The sequence below is a fragment of the Hypanus sabinus genome, unplaced genomic scaffold (assembly GCF_030144855.1).
Source record: "Hypanus sabinus isolate sHypSab1 unplaced genomic scaffold, sHypSab1.hap1 scaffold_659, whole genome shotgun sequence".
Lineage (NCBI taxonomy): Eukaryota > Metazoa > Chordata > Chondrichthyes > Myliobatiformes > Dasyatidae > Hypanus > Hypanus sabinus.
The window spans coordinates 217,185-240,303 of NW_026781513.1; the positions used below are offsets into that span (position 1 = coordinate 217,185).

A 23,119-nucleotide genomic window follows, 5' to 3' on the forward strand; every position below is an offset into this window, starting at 1 on the left:
TGCTGTACATCAGTGATTTAGATGATGGAGTAGATGGCTTTGTTGCCAAGTTTGCAGATGATACAAAGATTGGTGGAGGGATAGGTAGCGCTGAGGAAACAGGTAGGATGCAGAAGAAATTAGACAGTCTAGGAGAATGGGCAAGAAAGTGGCAAATGAAATACAATGCTTGAAAATGCACGGTCATGCTCATTGGTCGTAGGGATAAATGTGCGGACTACTTTCTAAACGGAGAGAAAATCCAGGAACCTGAGATGCACAGGGACTTGCTAGTCCTTGGCAAGAACACCCTGAAGTTGAACTTGCAGGTCGAGTCGTTGGCGAGGAAGGCAAATGCCACGTTAGCGTTCATTGCGAGAGGTCCAGGGTACGAGAGAGGGATGTGACGCTGAGGCACTGGTCAGGCCTCACCTCGAGTGTCGTGAACGGTGTTGGGCCCCTCCTCTTGGCGTCGGAGAGGGTCCAGAGGAGGTTCACAGGGATGATTCCAGCAATGAAAGGGTTATCATACGAGAGACGTTTGACGGCCCTGGGTCTGTACTCACTGGAATTCAGAAGGCTGGGGGGTGGGGGGGTGGGATCTCATTGAAACCTTTCGAATGTTGAAAGGCCTCGGCAGGGTAGATGTGGAAAGGATGCTTCCCGTGGTGGGAGATTTTAGGACGAGGGGGTCACAGCCTCAGGATAGAGGGGCGCCCTTTCAGAACAGAGATGCAGAGAAATTTACTTCAGCAGGGGATGGTGAGTTTGCGGAATTTGTTGCCGCGTGCAGCCGTGGAGGCGTGTTTGAGGCAGAGATTGATGGGTTCTCGACTGGACACGGCCTGAGAGGTCACGGGGAGAAGGTGGGATTCGTGCAGACGTGGAGACGTGTTTGAGGCAGAGATTGATGGGTTCTCGACTGGACACGGCCTGAGAGGTCACGGGGAGAAGGTGGGATTCGTGCAGACGTGGAGACGTGTTTGAGGCAGAGATTGATGGGTTCTCGACTGGACACGGCCTGAGAGGTCACGGGGAGAAGGTGGGATTCGTGGAGTCGTGTTTGAGGCAGAGATTGACGGGTTCTCGACTGGACACGGCCTGAGAGGTCACGGGGAGAAGGTGGGATTCGTGCAGACGTGGAGACGTGTTTGAGGCAGAGATTGACGGGTTCTCGACCGGACATGGCCTGAGAGGTCACGGGGAGAAGGTGGGATTCGTGCAGCCGTGGAGACGTGTTTGAGGCAGAGATTGACGGGTTGTCGACCGGACACGGCCTGAGAGGTCACGGGGAGAAGGTGGGATTCGTGCAGACGTGGAGACGTGTTTGAGGCAGAGATTGACGGGTTCTCGACCGGACATGGCCTGAGAGGTCACGGGGAGAAGGTGGGATTCGTGCAGACGTGGAGACGTGTTTGAGGCAGAGATTGACGGGTTCTCGACCGGACATGGCCTGAGAGGTCACGGGGAGAAGGTGGGATTCGTGCAGCCGTGGAGACGTGTTTGAGGCAGAGATTGACGGGTTCTCGACTGGACACGGCCTGAGAGGTCACGGGGAGAAGGTGGGATTCGTGGAGACGTGTTTGAGGCAGAGATTGACGGGTTGTCGACCGGACACGGCCTGAGAGGTCACGGGGAGAAGGTGGGATTCGTGGAGACGTGTTTGAGGCAGAGATTGACGGGTTCTCGACCGGACACGGCCTGAGAGGTCACGGGGAGAAGGTGGGAACTGGGGTTGAGGAGGAGAAAGAAAGGATCAGCCATGATTGAACGGCGGGGTAATGACGGCAGAATGATGGCCTAATTCTGCTCCCATCTCTCATCGTGTTAGAATCTCCCACCACAGGAATCAACTTCGCCACATCCGCTCTATCGCCGTCTTTCAACATTCGATCGGCTTCAGTCAGGTCGATTCTTCTAAATTCCAGTCAGAACCGGCGGAAACTCCCTTCGTTATGGCAGTCAGTTTAATGCCGGAATCATTTTGGTGAACCGCTTTTGAACTCTGTCCAGTTTCGGCACTTCCTCGCTGAGGGACTGGGTCAAAACTGCTCGCAGCACCCCGGCAGCGCTTCCGAAAGCCCGAACATGACACCGGCGCTTTGATGCACAAGTCCCCTTGACATGGATGCTAACAGTGCATTTTCCTTCCTCACCGCCGACTCGATGTGCAAACTGATTCCTTTCCGGAATCCTGCCCGAGGTCTCCAAATGTCCTCTGTCCGCTCAGATTTTTCCATTTTCTCTCCACTTGTAACACAAAAGGACAGCCCTCTCATATCTTCTCATGCCATATGTTCAGGGTCCTGCGCTTCCCGACACCGCGTTCCGTCATTTCCTTGCCATTCTCCTAATCTGTCTGCGTCCTTCCGCAGCCCCTCTGTTTCCTCAAAACTACCTGCCCCTCCACCTGCCTTCATAACCTCACCAAACTTTGCAACAACGCCATCAATTCCATTATCCAAATCACTGACATATAAACCTAAAAAAATCGGTCCCAACACAGACCCCAGTGAAACACCAATGGTGGCGGGCAGACAACCAGAACAGGCTCCCTTCGTTCCCACTCACGGTTTATTCATGCCCCCGGGAGTGCGTGATGTGACGGTGTGGAGGGAGATTCACTCTGTGTCTGACCCCGGGGGTGTGTGATGGGACGGTGTGGAGGGAGTTTCACTCTGAGACAGACCCCGGGAGTGTGTGATGGGACGGTGCGGAGTGTGATTCACTCTGTGTCTGACCCCGGGAATGTGTGAAGGGACAGTGTGGAGGGAGATTCACTCTGTGTCTGACCCCTGGAGTGTGTGATGGGACGGTGTTGAGGGAGATTCGCTCTGTGTCTGACCCGGGAATGTGTGATGGGACGGTGTGGATGCAGATACACTCTGTGTCTGACCCCGGGAGAGTCTGATGGGACGGTGTGGAGGGAGATTCACTCTGTGTCTGACCCCGGGAGTGTGTGATGGGACGGTGTGGAGGGAGATTCACTCTGTGTCTGACCCCGGGAGTGTGTGATGGGACAGTGTGTAGGGACATTCACTCTGTGTGTGACCCCGGGAGAGTGTGATGGGACGATGTGGAGGGAGATTCACTCTGTGTCTGACCCCGGGAGTGTGATGGGACGATGTGGAGGGAGATTCACTCTGTGTCTGACCCCGGGAGTGTGTGATGGGACGGTGTGAAGGGAGATTCACTTTGTGTCTGTCCCCGGGACTGTGTGATGGGACGGTGTGGAGGGAGATTCACTCTGTGTCTGACCCCGGGACTGAGCGTGGGACGGTGTGGAGGGAAATTCACTCTGTGTCTGATCCCGGGAGTGTATGATGGGACGGTATGGAAGGAGATTCACTCTGTGTCTGACCCCAGGAGTGTGTGATGGGACGGTGTGAAGGGAGATTCACTCTGTGTCTTACCTGGAGGGTGTGATGGAACGGTGCGGAGTGAGATTCACTCTGTGTCTGACCCCGGGAGTGTGTGATGGGACGGTGTGGAGGGAGATTCACTCTGTGTCTGACCCCGGGAGTGTGTGATGGGACGGTGTGGAGGGAGATTCACTCTGTGTCTGACCCCGGGAGTGTGTGATGGGACAGTGTGTAGGGACATTCACTCTGTGTGTGACCCCGGGAGAGTGTGATGGGACGATGTGGAGGGAGATTCACTCTGTGTCTGACCCCGGGAGTGTGATGGGACGATGTGGAGGGAGATTCACTCTGTGTCTGACCCCGGGAGTGTGTGATGGGACGGTGTGAAGGGAGATTCACTTTGTGTCTGTCCCCGGGACTGTGTGATGGGACGGTGTGGAGGGAGATTCACTCTGTGTCTGACCCCGGGACTGAGCGTGGGACGGTGTGGAGGGAAATTCACTCTGTGTCTGATCCAGGGAGTGTATGATGGGACGGTATGGAAGGAGATTCACTCTGTGTCTGACCCCAGGAGTGTGTGATGGGACGGTGTGAAGGGAGATTCACTCTGTGTCTTACCTGGAGGGTGTGATGGAACGGTGCGGAGTGAGATTCACTCTGTGTCTGACCCCGGGAGTGTGTGATGGGACGGTGTGGAGGGAGATTCACTCTGTGTCTGATCCCGGGAGTGTGTGACGGGACGGTGCGGAGGGAGATTCACTCTGTGTCTGACGCCGGGGGTGTGTGAAGGGACGGTGTGGAGGGAGATTCACTCTGTGTCTGACCCCGGGGGTGTGTGATGGGACGGTGTGGAGGGAGATTCACTCTGTGTCTGACCCCGGGGATGTGTGAAGGGACGGTGTGGAGGGAGATTCACTCTCTGTCTGACCCCGGGGCTGTGTGATGGGACGGTGTGGAGGGAAATTCACTCTGTGTCTGACCCCGGGAGTGTGTGATGGGACGGTGTGGAGGGAGATTCACTCTGTCTGGCCCAGGGAGTGTGTGATGGGACGGTGCGGAGGGAGATTCACTCTGTGTCTGATCCCGGGAGTGTGTGAAGGGACAGTGTGGAGGGAGATTCACTCTGTGTCTGACCCCGGGAGTGTGTAATGGGATGGTGTGGGGGGAGATTCACTCTCTGTCTGACCCCTGGAGTGTGTGATGGGACGGAGTTGAGGGAGATTCACTCTGTGTGTGACCCCGGGAGTGTGTGATGGGGCTGTGTGGAGGGAGATTCACTCTGTGTCTGACCCCGGGAGTGTGTGATGGGACGGTGTGGAGGGAGATTCACTCCGTGTCTGATCCCGGGAGTGTGTTATGGGAAGCTGCGCGGGTTAGGGGGTCGGGAGCTTCACAACGACAAGTGGAATGTGTGACATTTGACAAGTACATTTCCCCCTTGATGACTGCTGTGAAGTAAACAGCACTGAGTCCAGTATTGCAGCAGCAACGGAAATTCTCAATTTAAGATCAGGCGGTGGAACATTTCATTTCAACCGCCATCCATTTCCTGCCTTTCGGCGATTGCAAACAGTCTCCGCCCCTCCACAACTGGTTTCGAGAACAGAGATCATTGTGCAACACAGCACCTTCACCTCCTCCCTCTTGTTAGTAACGAGGAGAGGGCATGTCCAAGGTGGTGGGGCTAGCTGTGAGGGGGGAATGGGTCCTTAAAGTCTTAATATTGAAAACTACATTCTTGAGGCATCGCCTTTTCAAGATGTCCCCGACGCGGGGGTGGTTGTGGGGGCGGGGAGGAATTATCCATGATGAAGCTGGCTCAATTTCCACCCTCTGCAGCTTCTTTCCTCTCCTGCCCCCTCTCCAACCCTCAAACGGGATGGTGAAAGAACCCGTAATAATACCGCACATTACAGGCCCCTCGGTCCACAAATTTATGCCGACCCTCAAACCCTGCCTCCCATATAACCACCCAAATTAAATTCCTCCATATACCTGTCTAGTAGTCTCTTAAACTTCACTAGTGTATCTGCTTCCACCACTGACTCAGGCAGTGCATTCCACGCACCAACCACTCTCTGAGTGGAAAACCTCCCTCTAATATCCCCCTTGAACTTCTCTGATAGAACCGTAGAACATTACAGCACAGAAACAGGCCTTTCGACCCTTCTTGCTGTGCCGAGCCATTTTCCTGCCGAGTCCCACTGACCTGCACCTGGCCCATATCCCTCCATACCCCTCTCATCCGTGTACCTGTCCAAGTTTTTCTTATATGTTAAAAGTGAGCCCGTATTTACCGCTTCATCTGCCAGCTCATTCCACACTCCCACCACTCTCTGTGTGAAGAACCCCTCCCATATGTTCCCTTCAAACTTTTCCCCCTTCACCCTTAACCCATGACCTCTGTTTTTTTTTCTCCCCCAGCCTCAGTGGAAAAAGCCTGCTTGCATTCACTCTATCTATACCCATCATAATTTTATACACCTCTATCAAGTCTCCCCTCATTCTTCTACGCTCCAGGGAATAAAGTCCTCACCTATTCAACCTTTCTCTCTAACTCAGTTTCTCAAGTCCCGGCAACATCCTTGTAAACCTTCTCTGCACTCTTTCAATCTGATTAATATCCTTCCTGTAATTCGGTGGCGAATACTGCACACAATACTCCAAATTCGGCCTCACCAATGCCTTATACAACCTCACCATAACGTTCCAACTCTTATACTCAATACTTGGATTTATAAAGGCCAATGTGCCAATAGCTCACTTTACTACTCTATCTACCTGTGACGCCACTTTTAGGGAATTTTGTATCTGTACTCCCAGATCCCTCTGCTCTACTGCACTCGTCAGTGCCCGACCATTTACCTTGTATGCTCTACCTTAGTTTTTCCTTGCAAAGTGCAATACCTCACACTTCTTTGCATGAAACTACATCTGCCATTTTTCAGCTCTTTTTTCCAGCTGGTCCGGATCCCTCTGCAAGCTTTGAAAACCTTCCTCACTGTCCAGTACACCTCCAATCTTTACATCATCAGTAAATTTGCTGATCCAGCTGAGAGTAGGGGAGCTTCAAACAAGAGGCCGTGAGTTGAGAGTTAGGGGGCAAAAGTTTAAGGGTAACACGAGGGGGAACTTCTTTACTCAGAGAGTGTTAGCTGTGTGGAACGAGCTTCCAGTAGAAGTGGTAGAGGCAGGTTCGGTATTGTCATTTAAAGTAAAATTGGATAGGTATATGGACAGTAAAGGAATGGAGGGTTATGGGCTGAGTGCAGGTCGGTGGGACTAGGTGAGAGTAAGCGTTCGGCACGGACTGGAAGGGCCGAGATGGCCTGTTTCCGTGCTGTGATTGTTAGATGGTTTATATGGGACATGTTGGGCACAACTTTGTGGGCCGAAGTCCCTGTATTGTGCTGGAGGTTTTCTGTGTTTCTAAAATAGCCCGAGGCTTTCTCCCGGGCCTGAAATGGCTAACACGAGGGGGCATAGGTTTAAGGCGCTGGGGAGTAGGTACTGGGGAGATGTCAGGGGTAAGTGTTTCACACAGAGAGTGGTGGGTGCGTGGAATGGGCTGCCGGCAACGGTGGTGGAGACGGGCAGGATATGATTTGGGGAAACTATTGAGATGTAGTGGGGGGGGGGATTCATCTCTTTCCATTTCAATAAAATAGATCCTCTCGCCATTGATGTAGCGAATGCAATCATCCGCCGAGCTGACGAGGGCAGATCACTCATTGGTAAACCGAAAATTGCAGTGGCAGGGCGAGGTTGTAAATCAACGTGCAAAACTATAGAGAATATATGAAAAATATCTTTCCGAATTTTTTCCGAAAGAGGACAAGACCAAAACATATGAGTCAGAGAGGCTACGTCAAATGACGTCTATCACAAATCGGATTTACATAAGAGTTAAAAACGAGCTAATTTATATTTGGACATATGAGCCCCAAGCACCACTTTAAATTGAATCAACATGTGTTTCGCACAAATAGAAGTTAGATAATTGAAAAACTGTTCTTCTATTGCAAAGGAAGTTGAAGTTCCTCCTCCCATTCATTTTTAATTTTATCGGAGATATGGAACCATAGAACCATAGAACACTGCATCACAGTACAGGCCCTTCAGCCCTCCATGTTGTGCCGACCCATATAATCTTTTTTAAAAAAAGAAATGGATATGGATTATAAACCCAGACTACCACAGAACCCTCCATTTTTCTTTCATCCATGTCCCTGTCCAAGAGGCTTTTAAATACCCCTAATGTTTTAGCCTCTACCACCATCCCTGGCAAGTTATTCCGGGCACTCACAACTCTTTGTGTAATAAAACGTACCCCTGATGTCTCCCCTAAACTTCCCTCTCTTAATTTTGTACCTATGCCCTCTAGTGTTTGCTATTGGTGCCCTGGGAAACAGGCTCTGACTATCCACCCTATCTTTGCCTCTCATAATCTTGTAGACCTCTATCAAGTCCCCTCTCATTCTTCTACGCCCCAAAGGGAAAAGTCCCAGCTCTGCTAACCTTGCCTCATATGACTCGTTCTCCAAACCAGGCAACATCCTGGTAAATCTCCTCTGCATCCTGTCCATAGCTTCCATATCCTCCCTATAATGAGGTGACCAGAATTGAACACAATACTCTAAATGTGTTCTCACTAGAGATTTGTAGAGTTGCAACATGACCTCTCTACTTTTGAACTCAATCCCCCTGTTAATGAACCCCAGCATCCCATAGGCCTTCTAAACTACCCCATTAACTTGTGCAGCGACCTTGAGGGATGTATGGATTTGAACCCCAAGGTCCCTTTGTTCATCCACACTCTTAAGTAACTGACCATTAATCCTGTACTCAAGTCTTCTGGTTTGTCCTTCCAAAATACATCACTGCACACTTGTCCGGATTGAACTCCATCTGCCATTTTTCTGCCCAACTCTGCAGCCTGTCTATATCCTCAACCACCTGCAGCTACATCCAGAACTCCTCCAATATATCTGACTGTATTTTCGTAATCATGTAATAAATTACTGCTATTAATTCCTCGACCCTATTTACCTCCCCCCACCCTCTCTCCAAAGATCCCAAGAAAAAGGAACGAAGTCCAAACGTGACCCTCCTGCAGCCGTCGCCATGGGAACTGAAGGAGACGCAGAAGGTCACCTTGGTCTGCCTCGTCACCGAATTCTACCCGGACAACCTGCGCATCCATTGGCTGCTGAACAACGTGAGAATCCCGTCCAACGACAGCCGGCTGCTGACGGATCCGGAGTCGTCGGCCAATACAAATAACGACAGCTACAGCATCAGCAGCCGGCTCCTCCTCAGCCTCGAGGAGTACGCCGGCAGCAAGAAGATCGTGTGCTTCGTGGAGCACTACAAAGATGGCTCCAACCCAGTGGAGATCAAGGATCATATCGATGTCAAGATAGGTGAGTATCGGCATGGCCAACAGCGGACACTGAGCGGCTCTGGCGCGGGAACATTGCCGGCAGCCCATTCCACGCTTCCACCACTCTCTGCGTAAATAGCCTGCCCCTGGTGGCATCTCCTCTCTACCCACTCCCCAGCACCTTAAAACCGTGCCCTCGCGTTCTAGCCATTTCATCCCTGGGGGGCGGGGGGGGGGACTTTCACGATCAATGTCTCTCACAATCTGATACACCATAACTGATGAACGTTACTGCGCCCGACACAGTACACAGGGTGGGCGGAAACTGGGCCGCGTAGCGACGCCATGAGCGCTGGGTTCAATGGCGGCGCCGTCTGAAAGGAAGTCCGCCCGTGCTCCGCGTGGCCGCGTGGAAGAGACGGGATCTACAAGTGTTTGGATAGACAGGGACTTGTTAGGGAGAGTCAACATGGCTTTGTGCGCGGCGGGTCATGTTTACCCAATCTATTAGAGCTTTTCGAGGCGGTTACCGGGAAAGGGGATGACGGGAAGGCAGTGGATGTTGTATATATGGACTTCAGTAAGACCTTTGACAAGGTCCCGCATGGGAGGTTAGTTAGGAGGATTCAGTCGCTAGGTATACACGGAGAGGTAGCAAATTGGATTAGACATTGGTTCAATGGGAGAAGTCAGAGAGTGGTAGTGGAGGATTGCTACTCTGAGTGGAGGCCTGTGACTAGTGGTGTGCCACAGGGATCAGTGCTGTGTTCATTGTTATTTCTCATCTCTCAATGATCTAGATGATAATGTGGTAAATTGGATCAGCAAATTAGCTGATGATACAAAGATTGGAGGTGTAGTGGACAGTGAGGAAGGTTTTCAAAGCTCGCAGAGGGATTTGGACCAGCTGGAAAAATGGGCTGAAAAATGGCGGATGGAGTTTAATACAGACAAGTGTGAGGTATTGCACTTTGGAAGGAAAACCCAAGGTGGAACATATAGGGTAAATGGTCGGACACTGAGGAGTGCAGTAGAACAGAGGGATCTGGGAGTACAGATACATAATTCCCTAAAAGTGGCGTCACAGGTACGCAGGGTCGTAAAGAGAGCTCTTGCATATTGTCCTTTATAAATCACAGTATTGAGTATAAGATTTGGAATGTAATGGTGAGGTTGCATAAGGCATTGGTGAGGCCGAATTTGGAGTATTATGCGCAGTTTTGGTCACCGAATTACAGGAAGGATATTAATAATGTTGAAAGAGTGCAGAGAAGGTTTACAAGGATGTTGCCGGGACTTGAGAAACTGAGTTAGAGAGAAAGGTTGAATAGGTGAGGACTTTATTCCCTGGAGCGTAGAAGAATGAGGGGAGACTTGATAGAGGTGTATAAAATTATGATGGGTATAGATAGAGTGAATGCAAGCAGGCTTTTTCCACTGAGGCTGGGGGAGAAAAAAAACCAGAGGACATGGGTTAAAGGTGAAGGGGGAAAAGTTTAAGGAGAACATTGGGGGGGAGGGGCTTCTTCACACAGAGAGATGGGAGTGTGGAATGAGCGGCCAGATGAAGTGGTAAATGCGGGCTCACTTTTAACATTTAAGAAAAACTTGGACAGGTACACGGATGAGAGGGGTATGGAGGGATAATGGCCCAGGTGCAGGTCAGTGGGACTAGGCAGAAAAATGGTTCGGCACGTCCAAGAAGGGCCAAAAGGCCTGTTTCTGTACTCTAATGTTCTATGGTTCTAAAAGGATGCTGCCCGGATTAGACAGTGTGCTAAGGAGATTCACCAGGATGTTGTCTAGATTAGAGAGGGTGCAGAGGAGATTTACTGGGATGCTGTCTGGATTAGAGAAGATGCAGAGGAGATTCACCAGGATGATGCCTGGATTAGAAAGGGTGCAGAGGAGATTCACCAGGATGTTGTCCGGATTAGAGAGGGTTCAGAGGAGATTCCCCAGGACGCTACCTGGATTAGAGAGGGTACAGAGGAGATTCACCAGGACGCTACCTGGATTAGAGAGGGTGCAGAGGAGATTCACCAGGATGCTGCCCGGATTAGAGAGGGTTCAGAGGAGATTCACTGGGATGCTGCCCGGATTAGAGAGGGTTCAGAGGAGATTCACCAGGATGCCGCCTGGATTAGAGAGGGTGCAGAGGAGATTCACCAGGATGCTGCCTGGATTAGAAAGGGTGCAGAGGAGATTCACCGGGATGCTGTCCGGATTAGAGAGGGTTCAGAGGAGATTCCCCAGGACGCTACCTGGAATAGAGAGGGTGCAGAGGAGAGTCACCAGGATGCTGTCTGAATAAGAGAGGGTGCAGAGGAGATTCACCGGGATGCTGTCCGGATTAGAGAGGGTTCAGAGGAGATTCCCCAGGACGCTGCCCGGATTAGAGAGGGTGCAGAGGGTGCCTTCGGTATCGATTTGTCGACCACTATCTACTTCAAAAAATAGTCTCCACCTTAATTCTCCCCGCGATGCTGCAAAGATTGAAAGTACATTTACAACCAAAGAATGCAAATTAGGTGTGCAACAGTGAGAGTTGTTTGCTTACAGTCAGGCGCAAACCAAGAAACCGGAAATAAACCAATTTAAAAAAATAAAGATCGAACCCCCCCCCCAACCCTCTCAGCGCAGGGGGGAGAGAGAGAAAAAAACAAATCATGTAAAAAATAGAAGCATTCCAAACCAAATTGAGTCCTTAGATCCCAATCCCCGGAGCGGGCCCAAATCCTCGGTATTCAGTTCGTCAGACTAGCGAGTGCAAATGTCCCACAGCTGGACTCCAGCCGCCACTCCTTTGCTCGATCTTCTGACCGTCCACGTCCATCTATCTGTCTGTCTATATATCTATCTATCCATCTGTCTATCCATCTGTCTAGCCATCTTTCTGTCTGCCTATCCATCCATCTATCTAACCACCTTTCTATCTATCCATCCATCCATCTATCTATTTATCTATCTATCTATCTATCTATCTATCTATCTGTCTATCTATCTATCTATCTATCTATCTATCTATCTATCTATCTATCTATCTATCTATCTATCTATCTATCTATCTATCTATCTATCTATCTATCTATCTATCTATCCATCCATCCATCCATCCATCCATCCATCCATCCATCCATCCAACCATCTATCTATCTATCTTTCTATCTATCCATCAGGAATAGATAGAGTGGACAGCCAGCGCCTCTTCCCCAGGGCACCACTGCTCAGTACAAGAGGACATGGCTTTAAAGTAAGGGGTGCGGAGTTCAAGGGGGATATTAGAGGAAGGGTTTTCACTCAGAGTGGATGGTGCGTGGAATGCACTGCCTGGGTCAGTGGTGGAGGCAGATACACTAGTGAAGTTTAAGAGACTACTAGACAGGTATATGGAGGAATTTGTGGGGGTGTTGTATGGGAGGCAGGGTTTAAGGGTCAGCACAGCATTGTGGGCCGAAGGGCCTGTTCTGTGCTGTACTATTCTATATTCTATGTTCTATCCCACCTCCTGTCCTCAATTCCCTCATGCCCCTTCTGTCTGCACGCGGTGACTTGCCAGACTCGGCCGCACCGGCGTCAATCCCTTCCCGCCGTTCGGTAATGAGAATCTGCGGTCGCCAACGCCGACCCCTGCGGGGGGGTGGGGGGTGATCCGCGTTCGCTGCCGGTAAGCCCTGGGCGTTGAAATGGATATTCTGGGGTTAACCTCTGTCTTTTCTTTTCTTTCCCCGCAGATCGATGTGATTTATCCAGTAGTAAGTCTTCCAAAACGTCTACGAACCGTTTATTTAAAATATATTTCATCGGGCCGGGTCCGCGACTCTCTGCGGCGCTTTCTAACGTCCCTGCGCGTTCGCATTCGTACCCCCCCCCCACCGCACCCCCTTTTTTGTTTTCCCTCATTCTGATGGCGCCTCGTCCCTTCTCTTCTCATCCTCCGGATCCATGGCCACGCTCTGCAACACCAGCTCATTCCCATTCTCGCATGGTCCTCTGTCCTCTCTCCTGTCAGATGCCTTTTTCTTTCAAGCCCTTTGGCGTTTCCACCTATCTCTCCTCTCGGCTCCTCACCTCCTTCCCTCTGTCCCGTGGTCCTCTGTCCGCTCCTATCTAATCCCCTTCTTCTTAAACTCTTTACTGCTTCCACCTATCTTCCCCCACCAACCACCACCCCCCCCCCCCAAACCGGCACCATCACCACCCCGGTTCTTCCCTTCTCATTTTTTTCATCGTCCTTAGTCCAATCAGATTTCTTCTCCTTCGGCCCTTCGCATCTTCCACCAATCCGCTCCCTCTAGTTCCCTCACCTCCTCCCCGCTCTTCCATGGTCCTTCCTCCTGTCCAATCAGATTCCTTCACCTTCGGCCCTTTGCCTCTCCCACCTGTCTCCTCCCAGCTTCTCACATCTCCCCATCTCATCACTTCCCCCCCCCCCTCTCTCAGCCACCTTTCCCCTCGCCTGGTCTCACTTATCTCCTTCCAACTTGCTGTCCCGTCCCTTCCCCCGCCCTACCGTCTTATTTTGCATACTGCACCCCACCCCACCCCCACCCTTCCTTTCCAGTCCTGAAGATCTCACCGCTGCGTTTCGCCCCACGAAGGGGCACAGAGAGGCTGAATGCGCACGGTCTCTTCTCCCAGGGTCGGGTGGTCTGGGAGATGTGGGAAATGTGCGAAATGTTCCAGGAATGAAAGGGATACCGTATCAGGAACTTCTGGCAGCTCCGGGGCTGCACTGAGTTCGGGAGAATGAGAGGGGATATTCCGAATGTTAAAAGGCCTGAACAGATTAGAGATGACAAAGTTATTTCCCATGGTGGGGTGGGGGGAGTCTAGGGCAAGAGGGCACGACTTCAGGATTGAAGGACGCCCTTTCAGGACTGAGATGTGGAAAATTTACTTCAGTCGGAGGGTGGTAAATCTGTGGGGTTCGCAGCCACGACCGGCTGTGAAGCCAAGTCATTGGGTGCATTTAAGGCAGAGATAGACAGGTTCTTGATTAGCCAGGGCAGCAAAAGGTATGGGGAGAAGGCAGGGGAGTGAGGATGACTGGAAGAATTGGATCAGCCCATAATTGAATGGCGGAGCTATTGGCCTGGTCTGCTCTGATATCTTATGGTTTTATAGACTTACATGTATTCCCAGTTGCGCAGACCAACCATTGCTCTAAGCAAGAAATTTTTACACGGCCAGAAAACTTTGCGGCACTTCTTTTTTATGTGTAGTGTTGAAACTGTGAATAAAAGCATAGAAACCCTACAGCACAATACAGGCCCTTTGGCTCACAAAGCTGTGCCGAACATGTACCTACTTTAGAAATTACCTAGGTTTACCCACAGCCCTCTATTTTTCTAATCTCCATGAATCTATCCGAAAGTCTCTTAAAAAACCCTATCGTATCCGCCTCCACCACCGCCGCCGGCAGCCCGTTCCACACACTCTCCACTCTCTGAGTAAAAACACTTACCGCTGACATCTCCTCTGTACCTACTCCCCAGCACCTTAGACCTGTGTCCTCTTGAGGCAACCATTTCAGCCCCGGGGAAAAAGCCTCTGACTATCCACACGATCGATGCCTCTCATCATCTTGATCAGACTATATCCATTGCGAGGGTCCGTAAGTCGGACGTTCGTAACTCGGGGACTGCCTGCATTTCCGAGCACCTTAAATTATGCCCCTCATGTTAGCCATTTCAGCCCTGGGAAAAAGCCTCTGACCATCCACACGATCAATGCCTCTCATCATCTTATACACCTATATCAGGTCACCTCTCATCCTCCGTCGCTCTATGGAGGAAAGGCTGAGTTCACTCAACCTATTCTCATAAGGCATACTCCCCAATCCAGGCAACATCCTTGTAAATCTCCTCTGCACCCTTTCTACAGTTTCCACATCCTTCCTGTAGTGAGACGACCAGAACTGAGCACAGTACTCCAAGTGGGGTCTGACCAGGGTCCTATATAGCTGCAACATGCTCGGCTCCTAAACTCAGTCCCATGATTGATGAAGGCCAATGCACCGTACGCCTTCTCAACAACACTGTCGACATGCATAGCTCTTTTGCGTGTCCTATGGACTCGGATCCCAGGATCCCTCTGATCTTCCATACTGCCAATAGTCTTACCATCAGTACGATGTTTAGAATGAAAGTGAAAAGTACGCACTATTCATTTTATTTACTATTTGTAGAGTAGGGTGAAGCACAATAGACAATTGGTGAAGGAGTAGGCCATTCGGCCCTTCGAGCCAGCACTGCCATTCAATCATTTCCGATCAGTACCCCGTTCCTGCCTTCTCCCCATATCCCTTGACTCCGCTATCTTTAAGAGCTCTATCGAACTCTTTCTTGAAAGCATCCAGAGAATTAGCCTCCACTGTCTTCTGAGGCAGAGCATTCCACATATCCACCACTCTCTGGGTGAACAAGTTTTTCCTGAACTCCGTTCTAAACGGCCTAACCCTTATACTTAAACTGTGGCCTCTGATTCTGGACTCCCCCCAACATCGGGAACGTGTTTCCTGCCTCCAGTGTGTCCAATCCCTTAATAATCTTATAAGTTTCAATCAGATCCCCTCTCATCCTCCTAAATTCCAGTGTATACAAGCCCAGTCGCTCCAATTAAGCAAAGTTTCTCACGTTTCCGCAACTTTTTAACTTCGGCGTGTAGCGGGCAGGCGGTTTATTAGCAAGGGGTCACGCGTTTTATCCATAAATGAACAAAGAGGGGGCCACTCGCTGGAATGGGAGACGCGCCATAAGGAGCTGCCTATGTCAGTCAGTTCAGGCTTCCAAACGCCAACGTCATTTCCTTTTCTCTTCGACAGAGCAAAAGCTGCCCACCTTACACGCCGGTAGGTTGACGTATCTCATCCTGATCTTCAAAAGCGTCCTCTACGGCATCATCCTGGTGGTACTGGGCTGGAAGGCGAAGGTAACCTCTCCCGACCACGAACCCGGCGGCAGCCCGTGTCCGCGGCGAGGCGCGGGAGGTGGGGCGGGCAGGGCGGGGACCGGCGGGAAGAATCCGTTCGGCCCGAGTGTCCCTGCCAGCCAGGACGCCCACTGACACCCCTCATCTACCCGCACTTGCTCAAATATCCCTCCATTTCGCTACCTGGTAATATGGCTAATTAAAGAACGCACGCCCTCCGCCATTCAGGTGCTGGGTCCTAACCTTGTCCGCTGAGGCCCCTCTGTCCCTCGACACTCGCCACCATTCACGGTGTGTGACCTATCCTCTAAACTAGGAGACATCTTGGTGAGACGCCTCTGCACCCTCTCTAATCCGGCAGCATCTTGGTGAATCTCCTCTGCACCCTCTGTAATCCAGGCAGCGTTCTGGTGATCTCCTCTGCACCCTCTCTAATCCAGGCAGCATCCTGGTGAATCTCCTCTGCACCCTCTGTAATCCAGGTAGCATCCTGGTGAATCTCCTCTGCACTCTCTCTAATCCAGGCAGCATCCCGGTGAATGTCTTCTGCACCCTCTCTAATCCATGTAGCACCCTGGTGAATCTCCTCTGCACCCTCTCAAATCCAGGCAGCACCCTGGTAAATCTTCTTTACACCCTCTCTAATACAGGCAGCATCCCGTTGAATGTCCTCTGCACCCTCTCTAATCCAAGCAGCATCCTGGGAAATCTTCTTTACACCCGCTCTAATCCAGACAGCATCCTGGTGAATCTCCTCTGCACCCTCTCTAATCCAGGCAGCATCATGGTGAATCTCCTCTGCACCCTCTCTAATCCAGGCAGCATCCTGGTGAATCTCCTCTGCACCCTCTGTAATCCAGGTAGCATCCTGGTGAATCTCCTCTGCACCCTCTCTAATCCAGGCAGCATCATGGTGAATCTCCTCTGCACTCTCTCTAATCCAGGCAGCATCCCGGTGAATGTCTTCTGCACCCTCTCTAATCCATGTAGCACCCTGGTGAATCTCCTCTGCACCCTCTCAAATCCAGGCAGCACCCTGGTAAATCTTCTTTACACCCTCTCTAATCCAGGCAGCATCCCGTTGAATGTCCTCTGCACCCTCTCTAATCCAAGCAGCATCCTGGGAAATCTTCTTTACACCCGCTCTAATCCAGACAGCATCCTGGTGAATCTCCTCTGCACCCTCTCTAATCCAGGCAGCATCATGGTGAATCTCCTCTGCACCCTCTCTAATCCAGGCAGCATCCTGGTGAATCCCCTCTGCACCCTCTGTAATCCAGGTAGCATCCTGGTGAATCTCCGCTGCACCCTCTCTAATCCAGGCAGCATCATAGTGAATCTCCTCTGCACCCTCTCTAATCCAGGCAGCATCCCGGTGAATGTCTTCTGCACCCTCTCTAATCCATGTAGCACCCTGGTGAATCTCCTCTGCACCCTCTCTAATCCAAGCAGCATCCTGGGAAATCTTCTTTACACCCGCTCTAATCCAGACAGCATCCTGGTGAATCTCCTCTGCACCCTCTCTAATCCAGGCAGCATCCTGGCGAATCTCCTCTGCACACTCTCTAATCCAGGCAGCATCCCGGTGAATCTCTGCACCCTCTCTAATCCAGACAGCATCCTGGTGAATCTCCTCTGCACCCTCTCTAATCCAAGCAGCATCCTGGGAAATCTTCTTTATACCCGCTCTAATCCAGACAGCATCCTGGTGAATCTCCTCTGCACCCTCTCTAATCCAGGCAGCATCCTGGTGAATCTCCTCTGCACCCTCTGTAATCCAGGTAGCATCCTGGTGAATCTCCTCTGCACTCTCTCTAATCCAGGCAGCATCCCGGTGAATGTCTTCTGCACCCTCTCTAATCCATGTAGCACCCTGGTGAATCTCCTCTGCACCCTCTCAAATCCAGGCAGCACCCTGGTAAATCTACTTTACACCCTCTCTAATCCAGGCAGCATCCCGTTGAATGTCCTCTGCACCCTCTCTAATCCAAGCAGCATCCTGGGAAATCTTCTTTACACCCGCTCTAATCCAGACAGCATCCTGGTGAATCTCCTCTGCACCCTCTCTAATCCAGGCAGCATCATGGTGAATCTCCTCTGCACCCTCTCTAATCCAGGCAGCATCCTGGTGAATCTCCTCTGCACCCTCTGTAATCCAGGTAGCATCCTGGTGAATCTCCTCTGCACCCTCTCTAATCCAGGCAGCATCATGGTGAATCTCCTCTGCACCCTCTCTAATCCAGGCAGCATCCCGGTGAATGTCTTCTGCACCCTCTCTAATTCATGTAGCACCCTGGTGAATCTCCTCTGCACCCTCTCAAATCCAGGCAGCACCCTGGTAAATCTTCTTTACACACTCTCTAATCCAGGCAGCATCCCGTTGAATATCCTCTGCACCCTCTCTAATCCAAGCAGCATCCTGGGAAATCTTCTTTACACCCGCTCTAATCCAGACAGCATCCTGGTGAATCTCCTCTGCACCCTCTCTAATCCAGGCAGCATCCTGGCGAATCTCCTCTGCACACTCTCTAATCCAGGCAGCATCCCGGTGAATCTCCTCTGCACCCTCTCTAATCCAGACAGCATCCTGGTGAATATCCTCTGCACCCTCTCTAATCCAAGCAGCATCCTGGGAAATCTTCTTTACACCCACTCTAATCCAGACAGCATCCTGGTGAATCTCCTCTGCACCCTCTCTAATCCAGGCAGCATCCTGGCGAATCTCCTCTGCACACTCTCTAATCCAGGCAGCATCCTGGTGAATCCCCTCTGCACCCTCTGTAATCCAGGTAGCATCCTGGTGAATCTCCGCTGCACCCTCTCTAATCCAGGCAGCATCATGGTGAATCTCCTCTGCACCCTCTCTAATCCAGGCAGCATCCCGGTGAATGTCTTCTGCACCCTCTCTAATCCATGTAGCACCCTGGTGAATCTCCTCTGCACCCTCTCTAATCCAAGCAGCATCCTGGGAAATCTTCTTTACACCCGCTCTAATCCAGACAGCATCCTGGTGAATCTCCTCTGCACCCTCTCTAATCCAGGCAGCATCCTGGCGAATCTCCTCTGCACACTCTCTAATCCAGGCAGCATCCCGGAGAATCTCTGCACCCTCTCTAATCCAGACAGCATCCTGGTGAATCTCCTCTGCACCCTCTCTAATCCAAGCAGCATCCTGGGAAATCTTCTTTATACCCGCTCTAATCCAGACAGCATCCTGGTGAATCTCCTCTGCACCCTCTCTAATCCAGGCAGCATCCTGGTGAATCTCCTCTGCACCCTCTGTAATCCAGGTAGCATCCTGGTGAATCTCCTCTGCACTCTCTCTAATCCAGGCAGCATCCCGGTGAATGTCTTCTGCACCCTCTCTAATCCATGTAGCACCCTGGTGAATCTCCTCTGCACCCTCTCAAATCCAGGCAGCACCCTGGTAAATCTACTTTACACCCTCTCTAATCCAGGCAGCATCCCGTTGAATGTCCTCTGCACCCTCTCTAATCCAAGCAGCATCCTGGGAAATCTTCTTTACACCCGCTCTAATCCAGACAGCATCCTGGTGAATCTCCTCTGCACCCTCTCTAATCCAGGCAGCATCATGGTGAATCTCCTCTGCACCCTCTCTAATCCAGGCAGCATCCTGGTGAATCTCCTCTGCACCCTCTGTAATCCAGGTAGCATCCTGGTGAATCTCCTCTGCACCCTCTCTAATCCAGGCAGCATCATGGTGAATCTCCTCTGCACCCTCTCTAATCCAGGCAGCATCCCGGTGAATGTCTTCTGCACCCTCTCTAATTCATGTAGCACCCTGGTGAATCTCCTCTGCACCCTCTCAAATCCAGGCAGCACCCTGGTAAATCTTCTTTACACACTCTCTAATCCAGGCAGCATCCCGTTGAATATCCTCTGCACCCTCTCTAATCCAAGCAGCATCCTGGGAAATCTTCTTTACACCCGCTCTAATCCAGACAGCATCCTGGTGAATCTCCTCTGCACCCTCTCTAATCCAGGCAGCATCCTGGCGAATCTCCTCTGCACACTCTCTAATCCAGGCAGCATCCCGGTGAATCTCCTCTGCACCCTCTCTAATCCAGACAGCATCCTGGTGAATATCCTCTGCACCCTCTCTAATCCAAGCAGCATCCTGGGAAATCTTCTTTACACCCACTCTAATCCAGACAGCATCCTGGTGAATCTCCTCTGCACCCTCTCTAATCCAGGCAGCATCCTGGCGAATCTCCTCTGCACACTCTCTAATCCAGGCAGCATCCTGGTGAATCCCCTCTGCACCCTCTGTAATCCAGGTAGCATCCTGGTGAATCTCCGCTGCACCCTCTCTAATCCAGGCAGCATCATGGTGAATCTCCTCTGCACCCTCTCTAATCCAGGCAGCATCCCGGTGAAAGTCTTCTGCACCCTCTCTAATCCATGTAGCACCCTGGTGAATCTCCTCTGCACCCTCTCAAATCCAGGCAGCACCCTGGTAAATCTTCTTTACACCCTCTCTACTCCAGGCAGCATCCCGTTGAATATCCTCTGCACCCTCTCTAATCCAAGCAGCATCCTGGGAAATCTTCTTTACACCCGCTCTAATCCAGACAGCATCCTGGTGAATCTCCTCTGCACCCTCTCTAATCCAGGCAGCATCCTGGCGAATCTCCTCTGCACACTCTCTAATCCAGGCAGCATCCCGGTGAATCTCCTCTGCACACTCTCTAATCCAGACAGCATCCTGGTGAATCTCCTCTGCACCCTCTCTAATCCAAGCAGCATCCTGGGAAATCTTCTTTACACCCGCTCTAATCCAGACAGCATCCTGGTGAATCTCCTCTGCACCCTCTCTAATCCAGGCAGCATCCTGGCGAATCTCCTCTGCACACTCTCTAATCCAGGCAGCATCCCGGTGAATCTCCTCTGCACCCTCTCTAATCCAGACAGCATCCTGGTGAATCTCCTCTGCACCCTCTCTAATCCAAGCAGCATCCTGGGAAATCTTCTTTACACCCACTCTAATCCAGACAGCATCCTGGTGAATCTCCTCTGCACCCTCTCTAATCAAGGCAGCATCCTGGCGAATCTCCTCTGCACCCTCTCAAATCCAGGCAGCACCCTGGTAAATCTTCTTTACACCCTCTCTACTCCAGGCAGCATCCCGTTGAATATCCTCTGCACCCTCTCTAATCCAAGCAGCATCCTGGGAAATCTTCTTTACACCCGCACTAATCCAGACAGCATCCTGGTGAATCTCCTCTGCACCCTCTCTAATCCAGGCAGCATCCTGGCGAATCTCCTCTGCACACTCTCTAATCCAGGCAGCATCCCGGTGAATGTCTTCTGCACCCTCTCTAATCCATGTAGCACCCTGGTGAATCTCCTCTGCACCCTCTCAAATCCAGGCAGCACCCTGGTAAATCTTCTTTACACCCTCTCTACTCCAGGCAGCATCCCGTTGAATATCCTCTGCACCCTCTCTAATCGAAGCAGCATCCTGGGAAATCTTCTTTACACCCGCTCTAATCCAGACAGCATCCTGGTGAATCTCCTCTGCACCCTCTCTAATCCAGGCAGCATCCTGGCGAATCTCCTCTGCACACTCTCTAATCCAGGCAGCATCCCGGTGAATCTCCTCTGCACCCTCTCTAATCCAGACAGCATCCTGGTGAATCTCCTCTGCACCCTCTCTAATTCAAGCAGCATCCTGGGAAATCTTCTTTACACCCGCTCTAATCCAGACAGCATCCTGGTGAATCTCCTCTGCACCCTCTCTAATCCAGGCAGCATCCTGGTGAATCTCCTCTGCACCCTCTGTAATCCAGGTAGCATCCTGGTGAATCTCCTCTGCACTCTCTCTAATCCAGGCAGCATCCCGGTGAATGTCTTCTGCACCCTCTCTAATCCATGTAGCACCCTGGTGAATCTCCTCTGCACCCTCTCAAATCCAGGCAGCACCCTGGTAAATCTTCTTTACACCCTCTCTAATCCAGGCAGCATCCCGTTGAATGTCCTCTGCACCCTCTCTAATCCAAGCAGCATCCTGGGAAATCTTCTTTACACCCGCTCTAATCCAGACAGCATCCTGGTGAATCTCCTCTGCACCCTCTCTAATCCAGGCAGCATCATGGTGAATCTCCTCTGCACCCTCTCTAATCCAGGCAGCATCCTGGTGAATCTCCTCTGCACCCTCTGTAATCCAGGTAGCATCCTGGTGAATCTCCTCTGCACCCTCTCTAATCCAGGCAGCATCATGGTGAATCTCCTCTGCACCCTCTCAAATCCAGGCAGCACCCTGGTAAATCTTCTTTACACCCTCTCTAATCCAGGCAGCATCCCGTTGAATGTCCTCTGCACCCTCTCTAATCCAAGCAGCATCCTGGGAAATCTTCTTTACACCCGCTCTAATCCAGACAGCATCCTGGTGAATCTCCTCTGCACCCTCTCTAATCCAGGCAGCATCATGGTGAATCTCCTCTGCACCCTCTCTAATCCAGGCAGCATCCTGGTGAATCTCCTCTGCACCCTCTGTAATCCAGGTAGCATCCTGGTGAATCTCCTCTGCACCCTCTCTAATCCAGGCAGCATCATGGTGAATCTCCTCTGCACCCTCTCTAATCCAGGCAGCATCCCGGTGAATGTCTTCTGCACCCTCTCTAATCCATGTAGCACCCTGGTGAATCTCCTCTGCACCCTCTCAAATCCAGGCAGCACCCTGGTAAATCTTCTTTACACACTCTCTAATCCAGGCAGCATCCCGTTGAATATCCTCTGCACCCTCTCTAATCCAAGCAGCATCCTGGGAAATCTTCTTTACACCCGCTCTAATCCAGACAGCATCATGGTGAATCTCCTCTGCACCCTCTCTAATCCAGGCAGCATCCTGGCGAATCTCCTCTGCACACTCTCTAATCCAGGCAGCTTCCTGGTGAATCCCTTCTGCACCCTCTGTAATCCAGGTAGCATCCTGGTGAATCTCCGCTGCACCCTCTCTAATCCAGGCAGCATCATGGTGAATCTCCTCTGCACCCTCTCTAATCCAGGCAGCATCCCGGTGAATCTCCTCTGCACCCTCACTAATCCAGGCAGCGTCCTGGTGAATCTCCTCTACACCCTCTCTAATCCAGGCAGCGTCTCGGTGAATCTCCTCAGCACCCTCTCTAATCCAGGCAACGTCCTGGTGAATCTCCTCTGCACCCTCTCTAATCCAGGCAGCATCCTGGAGGATCTCCTCTGCACCCTCTCTAATCCGGGCAGCATCCTGGTGGATTTCCTCTGCACCCTCTCTAATCCAGGCAGCATCCTGGTGAATCTCCTCTGCACCCTCTCTAATCCAGGCAGCATCATGGTGAATCTCCTCTGCACCCTCTCTAATCCAGGCAGCATCCCGGTGTATGTCTTCTGCACCCTCTCTAATCCATGTAGCACCCTGGTGAATCTCCTCTGCACCCTCTCAAATCCAGGCAGCACCCTGGTA

At 51.4% G+C, this 23,119-nt stretch overlaps 1 gene segment (V, D, J or C); it reads left to right on the top strand.

Moving 5' to 3' along the window:
* The window catches only part of LOC132389803 (Ig lambda chain C region-like), a 72,583-nt gene that overhangs the window by 44,306 nt on the left and 5,158 nt on the right, over positions 1-23,119 (top strand). Inside the window, 3 exon segments of the C gene segment in view lie at positions 8,414-8,764; positions 12,459-12,479; positions 15,551-15,657. Of these exon segments, the coding sequence occupies positions 8,414-8,764; positions 12,459-12,479; positions 15,551-15,657 (479 nt within the window).